The sequence below is a fragment of the Rhinoraja longicauda genome, chromosome 20 (genome assembly GCF_053455715.1).
Source record: "Rhinoraja longicauda isolate Sanriku21f chromosome 20, sRhiLon1.1, whole genome shotgun sequence".
In the NCBI taxonomy this organism is placed as follows: Eukaryota; Metazoa; Chordata; class Chondrichthyes; order Rajiformes; family Arhynchobatidae; genus Rhinoraja; species Rhinoraja longicauda.
The window spans coordinates 21851693-21863777 of NC_135972.1; the positions used below are offsets into that span (position 1 = coordinate 21851693).

The following is a 12085-nucleotide window of genomic DNA, read 5'->3' on the forward strand; positions in this document are numbered from 1 at the left end:
TAAATTGATATACCATTGGTTACTCACATTTATAATGCTACTAAATGGTACACAAAGTGCTGGAGTAACTCAGCGGTTTAAGCAACATCTCTGAAGAACATGGATAGGTGACGTATCCTGTCGGGACTCTTCTCCAGACTTCCATCCGAATGATCACCTATCCATGTTCTCCGGAGATGCTGCCTGACCTTCCAAGATACTCCAGCAATTTTTTTTGTATAAACCAACAACTGCAGTTAGTTGTATCTCCTTTAAGGCGCTACGACTCATTTTATTTCCTTGTGGCGTTTTGGGTGTTTTGTTTCTGCTCTCTGTAAATTATCGAGTCATATCAAGCAATGGGCGGCATACCAAGTCTTGCTACTGCCTCACAGCTCCAGTGACTGGGGTTCAATCGTGATTCCTATGCTTTGTAGAATGAAGACACTTCCAGCGATCGTGTGGGTTTTCCTCGGGTGCTCCAGTTTACTCCCAACATTTCAAAGACATGCTAAATTAATTGAGATAACTGGCTGATTAATAAGTTAATTAACAACTGTAAATTACCAGTGTAGGTAGGTGGGATACGAATAGGGCGATCTTGATGGTCATTTGAGAGAGAATAAGTTATGCAAAATAAGTGAGGTAATAGGATTATTCGGAGAGCTAGATTTGACTTGGTCCGCATGTGGACCTATGAAAAAAGTGATACATTTGAACTTGTTTATTTAATAGTTTGGGGTTTAGGTTTATTACTGTCTCGTGTACCGAGGTACAGTGAACAGCTTTGTTTTGCATGCTTTCGAATCAAATCAATTACAATTAAGTCAAACTCAAGTGCAATAGGTAGAGTGAAGGGAAAGTTACAGAGTGCGGAATATATTTCCTACCCTCTCCAACATTCAGGAAGTACTGCTGATGCTGGAAATCTGATGTAAAAGAAGAAAATACAGGAAATAATCATTAGGTCAAGCTGAATCTATGGTTAGAGAAACAGAATTAACAGTTCAGGTCAGTGACCTTCCAGATAACCATGTAGAAACAAAGAACTGCAGATGCTGGTTAATACACAAAAGGACACAAAGTGCTGGACCATGGGTGGGTGACGTTTCGGATCGAGACCCTTCTTCAGACCAGCAGCTGCAGCTCCTTGTGTTCAGTCTGAAGAAGGCTCCTGACCCGAAGCATCACCTATCCATGTTCTCCAGGGATGCTGCCTGACCTACTGAGTTACTCCAGCACTTTGCATCCTTCCAAACGACTATTCCTTCTGTTTTACAAGTTAACAATGTGCACTTTCCAAACTCTGTTGCAGGAAGATGTTGGATGGATGCTTTGGAACTTGCTCTGAAGTGTTCCAGTCTCCTCAAGCGGACTACAATTAGAGAGGGCAAAGAGTATGACTTGAACTCCTCGGAAGGCTGCCATGTTGCGCTTTTTGGACTACTGCGAGCAAATGCTCTGCAAAGCCCAGAACACGACCAGTAAGTTGTTCGTAAGTCACTTGACATTGAATGGCCGTTAAGCAACTTGCTTTTGGTGGCTCGTGTTATGCAGCATGAGTTGACTTTTGAATAAGATATATTAACAAATCGGCATGGGTGCTTTATCCATATTTTCCTATTGTCAAAGGCAAAATAAGTTTTTCAAGAGCTGTAGATTAGTTTAATTTAGGTTAGTTTAATTTAGTTTAGTTGAGAGATACAGCATTGAAACAGACCTGTGTAGGAAAGAACTGCAGATGCTGATTTAAATCGAAGATAAACCCAAAATGCTGGAGTAACTCAGCGGGACAGGCAGCATCTCTGGAGAGAAGGAATGGGTGACGTTTCGTGTCGAGACCCTTCTTCAAAACCCAATCCAGCTTTCTGACTGGATGCAAGATATATCATTGTTTAACCCAACCGAGATTTCTGACTGGATGCAAGGTTTCAGTCTGGCAGTACATTAAAGAACAAGCCATGAGTCTCTGTTCCCCTCTATGTTAGTTGTTTGCCATCAAGTTTTTCATAGATCCACATGATGCTGGAATACATTTGTGGTTGCTCATCTATTTTATGTACAGTTTGGACGTGATCCTCAGAAATGAGGACTGCACAGTGGCACAGCGGTAGAGTTGCTGCCTCACAGCGCCCGAGACCCGGGTACGGTCCTGACTGCGGGTGCTGTCTGTACGGAGTTTGTGCGTTCTCCCTGTGACTGCATGGGTTTTCTCCGGGTGCTCCAGTTTCCTCCCACACTCCAAAGATTTTTGCTTAATTGGCTTGTTAATTGTAAACTGTCCCTAATGTGTAGGACAGTGCTAGTGTACCGGGTTATCGCTGGTTGGTCCGGACTTGTTGGGCTGAAGGGCCTGTTTCCACGCTGTATCTTTAAAGTCTAAAGTTGTATCAAGAGCGACAGAAAAATGCAGCCCTTGCCATTTTGATTTTCAAGAGGTTAGCCTGTGTATTTAGAAGCAGACTGGTCAACTCTGCTTGAACCATTATATTTCAGGTTGCAGATTTGTGTTACCTTGTTTTAGTATATATTTAATGGGAGTTACTCAATGGCACGGAGTCCTGGTGATTTGGCCTGTAAAATTAGATATAGTTTGGCAAATTTGAGAATAAACTTAGCACAGGTGCCGTACTTGTCAAGTGCTGATACTTCAGTCAAAATACAGCATTAGTCACTCAGGAAGTCCTCTGGAAGTTATAAATGACTTACTAAGAGGCTGCCTTCTTTCAAGACTAGATTTAATAAGAATGAGAGAATTGGTGATGAATGTCCTGGGAATGTTACAAGTTAGAAGCAGCACCTGCACTAACTGAGAGAGTTCTTTTGCTCAGTTGATAAGCAGCCTATTTCCGACTGTAGACCTATCTGATAGAAAATGGGGGAAAATGCACAGGTCGTTAGACATACGGGGGGAGCTGCTAAATTAAGTCCGCCTGCGACGGAAACCTATGTTACAACTTTACACATGGAAGCACCTCAGAGAAGAGAATTCGACCTTTATTTCTTGAACTGCAGTAAACTGAATCCAGAATTAGAATCCAGAAAAAGGCAGGTCAGCCATGAGTGAATGGCGGAGTAGACTCGATGGGCCGAATGGCCTAATTCTGCTCCAATGACTATTGAACCTATGAATTAACAAAATGTTTGTTTTCAGGTTGAATGAAAGCGAGATTGAGCAGCAGCACTTCAGAGACTATGACCTGTACTCTGATAAATCAGACCGAGAGAATGAGCCTGACCACGAGGAATCCGATAACGATCCACTGGAGAAAAGTGGGAAAAGTGAGGAAAGTGACTCCGACATATCAGAGAAACAGGATGTTCTACCGACTGATCTTGAGCCAATGGACATAATAAAGGAAACCACTTACGTGGAAGAAGCTCATGAAGAGTTGGGAGAGGTAAGGGGGTCTCATATAATCATGCATTCATACTTTATGTCGACTTTAGAGATACTGCGAGTCCATGCCAACCAGCGACCACCCTCGTACACTAGCATTAACCTACAAACTAGGGACAATTTACAATTTACTGAAGCTAATTAATCTACAACCCTATACATCTTTGGAGTGTGGGGGAAACTGGAGCACCCAGAGAAAACCCATGTGGTCACAGGGGGAACGTACAAATTCTGTACAGACAGCACCTGTAATCAGGATTGAACCCGGGTCTCTGACGCTGTGAGGCAGCAATTCTACCGCTGTGCCACTGTGCCAAATGAAGTTTGATGCTCATGTCAGTGAACAAAGCTGTTGCTTTACAGTAGAGTTTTAATGAATTTGTTCAGAAAGTGAGAGGATGCTTGCTTCAGCTGGGAAATTGAATATTTACAGTGCCAACATCCAAGTAGTTCAATGTTTGTTACATTCACGTGGGTGCAGAGAGCAGGCCTTGCCTGAAATAGTGCAATCGAAGGACAGAAACAAGATGTGTAGAAAAGAACTGCAGCGGCTGGGTCTCTATTCCATGGAACACAGGAAGATGAGGGGAGATCTTATAGAGATGAACAAAATCATGAGAGGAATAGATCGGGTAGATGCACAGAGTCTCTTGCCCAGAGTAGGGGAATTGAGGACTAGAGGACATAGGTTCAAGATGAAGGGGAAAAAATGTAATAGTAATCTGAGGGGTAACTTTTTCACACAAAGGGTGGTGGGTGTATGGAACAAGCTGCTAGATGAGGTAGTTGAGGCCTGGACTATCCCAACGTTTAAGAAACAGACAGGTACATGGATAGGACAGGTTTGGAGCGATGTGGACCAAGCGCAGGCAGGTGGGACTAGTGTAGCTGGGATATGTTGGTCGGTGTGGGCAAGTTGGGCAGACGGGGCCTGTTTCCACACTGTATCACTCTATGACTCTATAGACACAAAGTGTTGCAGTAACTCACCGGGTCATGCAGCGTCTCTGGAGAAAACAGATGGGTGACGGGGCCTTCTTCAGACTATTTGAAGAAGGGTCCCGACCCAAAACATCAACCATCCTTTTTCTCCAGAAAGGCTACCTGACCCACCGAGTTAGTCCGGCACTTTTGTGTATTATTTTTTTGACAGAAACAGGACACTTGGACAGGTACGTGGACAGGAAAGGTTTGGAGGAAAATGGGCCAAACGCAGGCAAACTGAACTAGCTTAGTTCAGGCTACTTGGTAGGCATGGACTATTTGGGACGAAGAATCTTTTCCCGTGCTGTACGACTTTCTGACGAGGATGTCTACTAACCCGAAACTGATATACTAGTTAGCACCAAAGTGTGGATAAATATTAAGGCTGCTAATTAGTCAGATCAGGCACCCCACCTTCCTCACTGCGGTGGATTTTAATCTTATTAAAACAACTAACCTTCAGTTTGTAGTTATTACTGGCAGATTTTTATTTTTTATCCTGGAGAAAGATTTAATCCTCACCCCATGCGTCTCAATCTGTTGAATGTCATGAATTGAGAGAGCAAGCGGTGCCAAAGCCAAAGCTTCAGCTGAAACCGTAGCAGTGGGTGGAGCCCATAGTCTCCCTGGATTTGGCAAAGCTCCAGCTAACATGATGGAAAACTGTAGGCGATGGGCTTACAGCTTCCAAGGGCCAATTTTCTGCAATTTACCCTCATGGGCAGCATAGTGGCACTGCGACAGAGTTGCAGCCTTACAACACCAGAGACCCAGGTTCGATCCTGGCTCTGGGTGCTGTCTGTATGGAGTTTGTACGTTCTCCCTGTGAACGCGTGATGCTCCAGTTTCCTCCCACACACCAAAGACATGAAGGTTTGTATGTTAATTAGCTTGGGTAAATTTGTAAATGATCCCTAGTGTGTTAGATAGTGCTAGTGTGGGTGGTGATCGCTGGTCGACTCGGTGGTCCGAATGGCCTGATTCCGCGCCATATCTCTAATGTCTAAATCAACTAATCCCTACTGCTTTTTGGTTACTTCCCACCTGTTATCAGGCAACAGAACCATCCCATCCCCAACGAGAGAGCAGTCCTGACCTACCATCTACCTCATTGGAGACCCTCGGACTATCTTTTATCAGACTTTACGGGACTTTATCTTGCACTAAACGTTATTCCCTTTATCCTCTATCTGTACAATGTGAACGGCTTGATTGTAATCATGTATAGTCTTATCGCTGACTGGATCTGACATGGGCAACACACATTGCCGCACTGGTGGGTAAGGCTAAGCAGCGCCTTTACCACCTTAGACAACTGAGGAAATTCAGAGTGTCTCTGAGGATCCTTCATTGCTTCTACTCTGGGGCTGTAGAGAGCATCCTGTCCGGCAACATTACAGTCTGGTTTGGGAACAGCTCTGCCCAGGACAGGATGGCCCTGCAGAGAGTAGTGCATTCGGCAGAACGCACCATGGGAACTACACTCGTCCCCTGCAGGACCTATACATCAGGAGGTGCAGATCCAGAGCAAGCAAGATCATGAGGGACCCCTGCCACCCCAGTAACGGACTGTTCCAGATGCTACGATCAGGCAAACGCCTCCGCTGTCACACTGTGAAAACGGAGAGGATGAGACGGAGCTTCTTCCCACAGGTCATCAGGACTATCAACTTTTATAACCCCAGAGACTAATTTTTTGTCGACACTAATAGTAACTTATTAACTTTATTTATATGCTGTAACTGTAATTCTTTTTGTGCACAACCTGCAGGCATTGCCACTTTCATTTCACTGCACATCGTGTATGTGTATGTGACAAATAAATTTGACTTGACTTGACTTGATAGCGTGCAACACAAAAGCTTTTCACTGCACCTCAGTGCACTTGACAACAATGAACTAGACTAAACTAAACTATCCTCTTTAATAAGTGAGGAAACTATCCTCTTTAATAAGTGAGGAAAAAACATGTTTTTTATTATTGGGACCTTGTCACTTATATTTGGAAATGAACTATAAACGTAATGTGACATTTCATAAATGTCAATCGTCTTGTACAACAGGAATGTCAATCACTTTTACAGAATTCAATATAATTTTCTACAGGACACAAAGTGCTGGAGTAACTCAGTGGGTCAGGCAGCATCTGTGGAGAACGTGGATAGGTGATGTTTCAGATTGGGGCCCTTCCAATGGCACACTTTTCGCCAGGCACAGTTTCTCCAGACAAATATTCCGCTGGGATAACTCACAACCCAGTGGCCTTCACAGTGACTTTTCCAGTTTTAACTAGCCTACCATCCTCCTAGGTTTTTTTTCTCCCTTTGTTCACCTCCCTTCTCCATCGGATTGCACCTATCACCGATCATACTCTGTCCCACCCCCACACCCACGGGCCTCCATCTGGCTCTGCATCCCCTCCCCACCTGTACCAACCTATCACTCACCAGCATTCCAGAGTCCTGTCCCCCCCCCCCCCCTCTCCTCCCATATCTGGCAAAGTTTCCTCTTCCCTCTCAATCCTGATGCAAGATCAAGACCCAAAACAATGATTTATACTTTTTTTGCCTCCATAGATGCTGCTTGACCTACTGAGTTTTTCCATGGTTCCGACTTTTGTGCCACATTCCAGCATCTGTGATCTATTTAGTCTTCATACAGTTTAGCAAATGCTGCTGACGTTCATGTATTTTTCTGGCAATTGTTACACCAAAAAATGGTAAAATCTGATCACTTTTTTCCTCATCCTTTCTTCCTCTCCCAATCACTTCCCACTAATACCAACCGCCAATCCTTTCCATCCCTTAAAAAAAAATCCAGACAGGTGAGGAATCTCAGACGGAAGTCGTATCCGACGAGAACAAAAGTTTGATTTGGACTCTGCTGAAGCAAGTTCGGCCAGGAATGGACCTCTCTAAAGTTGTACTGCCTACATTTATTTTGGAGCCTCGTTCTTTCTTAGACAAGCTGTCAGATTACTACTACCATGCGCACATTCTATCAGAGTGAGTGTACTTTGCTTATATTTGTGTTGTCTACCCCCTCCTCCCTCCCTCCTACCCATCGCACACTCCTTGCCAGGTTCAAATCGGTTTAGTTTAGTTTGAAGATACAGCGTGGAAACAGGCCCTTCGGCCCACCGAGTTTGTGCGACCAGTTATCCCCATACACTAATTGTATTCTACAGACTAGTGGCAATTTCACAGAAGCCGATTAACGCACAAACCAGCATGTCTTTGGAATGTGGGAGGAAACCGGAGCACCCGGTTACAGGGGAAGCATACAAACTCCGTACAGACAGCACCCATTGTCAGGATTGAGCTCTGGTCTCTGTCGCTGTAAGGTGGCAGCTCCACCACTGTGCTGCCTCAGCTGATTGTCTTTTCATTTATTATCCCAGCCCCTCAAAACCTTTTAGTATTGTCTTATTCTCCTGCACAGATAACACCGAAGCCCCAGAAGTATTTTTTTTAAGAGTGCAAACGGATTCAAGAAATAGAAGACCCTTCTTCAGACTCTCGACCCGAAACGTCACCTATTTCTTTTCTCCAGAGATGCAGTCTGACCCACTGAGTTACTCCAGCATTTTGTGCCTATCTTCGGTGTAAACCAGCATCTGCAGTTCCTTCCTGCACAAAGGGAATCAGGAGATGTGTGGATAGAAAGAGTGATGTTGATGCACTGGATCATCAGTCATTTTATTGAATAGTGGAGTTGGTTCACTTGATCTTATGGCCTTTTCCTACTATTTTTTTTAAAGTTGCATCTTTAAAGGTGAGATCTTTGTGTTTCCAGCAGGGTCTCTAGAAATTTTTGCCTGGGATTTCTATTCTCCCAATTCATGACATGCCCTGATCAAAGAGCACCAATGATAATAGTGGTCTTCGTTTGATCTGAAACAATTCCAGCCATTACACTGTGACTTAACTGTGGGGCCAGCCTTCACCTCTCTGTACTTTTAGTTTTAAGCAAAAGTTAACCATAAAACCTTCTGGTGGATAACACATAGCCAATTCCAGAATTTGGTATTTAGTCAGAGGGTGGTGAATTTGTGGAATTCATTGCCACACAGGGCTGTGGAGACCAAGTCGATGGATAATTTTAAAGGCAGAGATTGACAGATTCTTGATTAGTGCGGGTGTCATGGGTTTTGGGGGAAGGGAGGAGAATGGAGTTCAGAGGGAAAGACCAATCAGCCATGATTGAATGGCGGAGTAGAATCGATGGCCAAATGTCCTAATTCTGCACCTAGAACGTATGAACCTATGGTTATTAAGTTCAAACACTTCTCTTCACATACTCTGTGCTAATGAATTATGAGGCTGGTACCAGAGCAAAACCAAATTATGGTGCTTGCTTTTTAAAATAATTCACATTTAGTGAATCTGTTTTGTGCATGTGGTCTTCTTGCGATATTTGACTGGCATCAAGCTGAAGCCTTTGTCTTGCAGTGCGGCCGCAGAGGAAAACCCTTACAGACGTTTGAAGAAAGTTGTGAGATGGTACTTGTCTGGCTTCTACAAAAAACCAAAGGTTTGTTTTCCAAAGCGAAATGTTGTCATTGTTAAATAACAACTCGTTCCCATGTCGCTTGTCTCAAGAAATATTCGGATTGGTTTATTATTTCCGTGTGGAGTGCGACACTGTGAAAAAGGTTTGTCTGTGTCCTATCCAGTCAAATCATACTGTTACAACCAAGCCGTGCACAACTACCACAGGTATTTTGCAGAGAAAATACCAGAGTCCAATATATTGTGTTATGGCATTGCAGATTTACAGATACAAAGAAAGTGCAGATATTTAAGTGCAGGGAACTTAAGTTGGAAGAGCAGGACTGCCCCTTAGTTTAAGTGTAGTCTGGTAACAGTGGGAAAGAGGCTGTACCTGAAAATGGTGATACGTGCTTTCAAACTTTTGTGTCTTCTGCCTGATGAGGGGAGAAGAGAGAAAAACTACAGTGTAAATATAACCAGACTAACTGATACACATTTTGTTTTGGAGAATGTAAAAATGTCCATTTGTCTCTCATTTTTCAAGTCCTCACTACATTCCAAAGTATTTTTATGAATAGAATATTTTGGGTTTGGGTTGTTTAGTAGACAAATATGGCAGTCCATTTGCACACAGTAAGCCCCTTAAATGATGTAGTTATCCATTCATTTCTCACGATGGTGATAGAAAAGGGAACATTCATGGTAAAGCTTCTTTTAAAATATATACTGAACTCATTCATCCAAAATGCCATATCTCTATAGATGGAAAGTCAGCCTTTCCATCTTTCGTCCGTAACTGAGATCATATGTCGAGTTACTGCAAAATCTTCAGATTACATCTAAGGTGCTGCCAATTGCGAAAACATTTTGCCTATTCTTTAAGATATTTAGACTATCAGCTACAAGTTAGCTTCACGACAAGGAAAAGACAATCAGCTGAGGCAGCACTTTCAACAAGAACACATCTCGTTCATCTCACATAATTTTTCTCCCAGTGTTGTATGGCTACGAGCTTTTATCTTTGAGTTTTCTTCAAGTTTCGTGGTTCATTTCTTGGTTTTAAGAGTATTTTTATTTCTATGATAAGGGCCTGAAGAAGCCATACAATCCAATTATTGGTGAAATGTTCCGGTGCATGTGGATTCATCCAAAAGCAAACAGCAGGACCTTTTACATTTCAGAACAGGTATGAGTAAACGATTCATTTGTCAGAGACTGTTATTGACTTGCTTCTTTTAGCACCTTGTACAATCTTTAACCTATTCACTGCCAGGTTTTTTTTCACTATTGGCCGTGACCCGAGTTTACTCGAGGGTGGCACTGAACAGGTTAATGCAATACATTTTAAGGTCTCCTTTACTCTCCATCATCATCCATAAGAGCAGATGTTATTCAAGAGTGAAGGGGTTTTAACTCCTAAGTCCCACAGTGACATTTGTTCATTCAATCTATCGGTCAGTTGTCAGCAAGTCATGGAGCTGTGCAGCATGGAAACAGGCCCTTCCGTCCACCCTGTCCATGCTGACCCAAGTTATCATTTGCCTGTATGTGGCCCATAGCCCTCTATACCCTTCTTATTCACGCATTTGGCCAAATGTCTTCAAAATGTCATTATGGTGTCCACTTCTATAGCTTCCTCTGGCAGTTCATTTCAGATGCGGACTACCCTCTGAATGGAAAAAAGTTGCCGCTAAGCTCTTGTTTAAATCTCTCTCCTCTCACCTTAAACCGATGCCCTTTAGTTTTACAATCCTCTACCCTGGGAAAAAGACAGTGAACATTCACTTTATCCATGCTCCACGTGATCTTGTACCTCAATTAGATCGCCCATCGACCTCCTACGCTCCAAAGAAAAAAATCCCAGCCCATCCAACCTCTCCTTTTAACTCCAACCCACAAGCCCAAGCAACATCCTGGTGACACTCCACTGCCCCGTTTTCCATCTTAATGACATCTTTCCTGTACCTGGGCAACCAGAACTGCACACTCTACTCCAAGTGTGGTCTCACCAACGATTCTTTCTGAATGTAGTCCCAAACTTTAGATGTTGATTTATACTCGGGTAATTTTGCTACTGACTGAATTACCTTCTACATAATAGGTATCCCATCACCCTCCCGTCTCTGCATTCTACGTAAGTAATAGAAAGGATGGATTCTGTATCTGTGGTAGCATCCTGGCCAAGTCTAAGTTTTATGGTGAGTTTTTCTTCCTTAAATATGCAGTTAAATTATAAACTGTTAATAATAATTGTTTACCGTGTTTTACGATGCTGGAGGTTAGCATTTGGTGTTAACAATGAAACTTGGAACAAACCTTGCTATATGAAGCTGAAGGTCATTGTTAGGGAAGACCTTAGATTAGCCTGGGCAGTTTGCAGCCCAGTGGTATGAACATCGACTTCTCCAACTTTAGATAGTTCCTCTGTCCCTCCCGTCCCCTCCTCCTTCCCAGATCTCCCACAGTCTTCCTGTCTCCACCTATATCCTTCCTTTGTCCTGCCCCCCTGACATCAGTCTGAAGAAGGGTCTCGACCCGAAACGTCACCCATTCCTTCTCTCCCGAGATGCTGCCTGACCTGCTGAGTTACTCCAGCATTTTGTGAATAAATACCTTTGATTTGTACCAGCATCTGCAGTTATCTTCCTATACCTTAGATTCAAAGATAGACACAAAATGCTGGAGTAACTCGGCAGCTCAGGCAGCAACTCTGGAGAAAATGGATAGATGATGTTTTGGGTCTGGACCCTTCTTCAGACCATATTGTAGTAGGGAGAGTGGGGAGATAACACTGGAAGCAAAAGAAAACCAGGACAAATCGAGGCCCGCCACAGATGACCTTACGCAAGGAGATTCCTTGATCTGCCTGTTTGCTTGAGATCTACATTTCGCAACGATGTGTCTCTCTTGGGTTCATACCTGTCTCTAACCAACAGGCAGCCTTGCCTTGCCTTGGGTCATCTGTTTACAACCCTGATTTGTCCTGTTTTTTTCTACGCTTCCAGTTTTTCTCCCCCCACTCTCCGAACTGCAATTAGTTTGAAAAAGAGTCCTGACCTGAAACATCACCTATCCATTTTCTCCGGAGATGCTGCCTGACTCGTTGAGTCACTCCAGCATTTTGTCTCTATCTTTGGCCTATAAACCAACATATGCAGTTCATTTTTATTACCTAAGTTTCAATCCTACCTTTGACTAATAATCGAGTGTGTAGAATTAATTGAAAGTT

The 12085-nt window shown here is 43.3% G+C and overlaps 1 protein-coding gene across 8 annotated transcripts in view; it reads left to right on the forward strand.

The window, feature by feature from the left end:
- osbpl8 (oxysterol binding protein-like 8) overlaps positions 1–12085 on the forward strand; it is a 120883-nt gene that overhangs the window by 86328 nt on the left and 22470 nt on the right. For all 8 annotated transcript variants that reach the window (XM_078417169.1, XM_078417172.1, XM_078417170.1 and 5 more), the window contains 6 exons: positions 1295–1463; positions 3134–3380; positions 7184–7368; positions 8815–8896; positions 9944–10042; positions 10958–11054. In XM_078417169.1, the coding sequence (XP_078273295.1) occupies positions 1295–1463; positions 3134–3380; positions 7184–7368; positions 8815–8896; positions 9944–10042; positions 10958–11054 (879 nt within the window). The remainder of the gene's footprint in view (positions 1–1294; positions 1464–3133; positions 3381–7183; positions 7369–8814; positions 8897–9943; positions 10043–10957; positions 11055–12085) is intronic.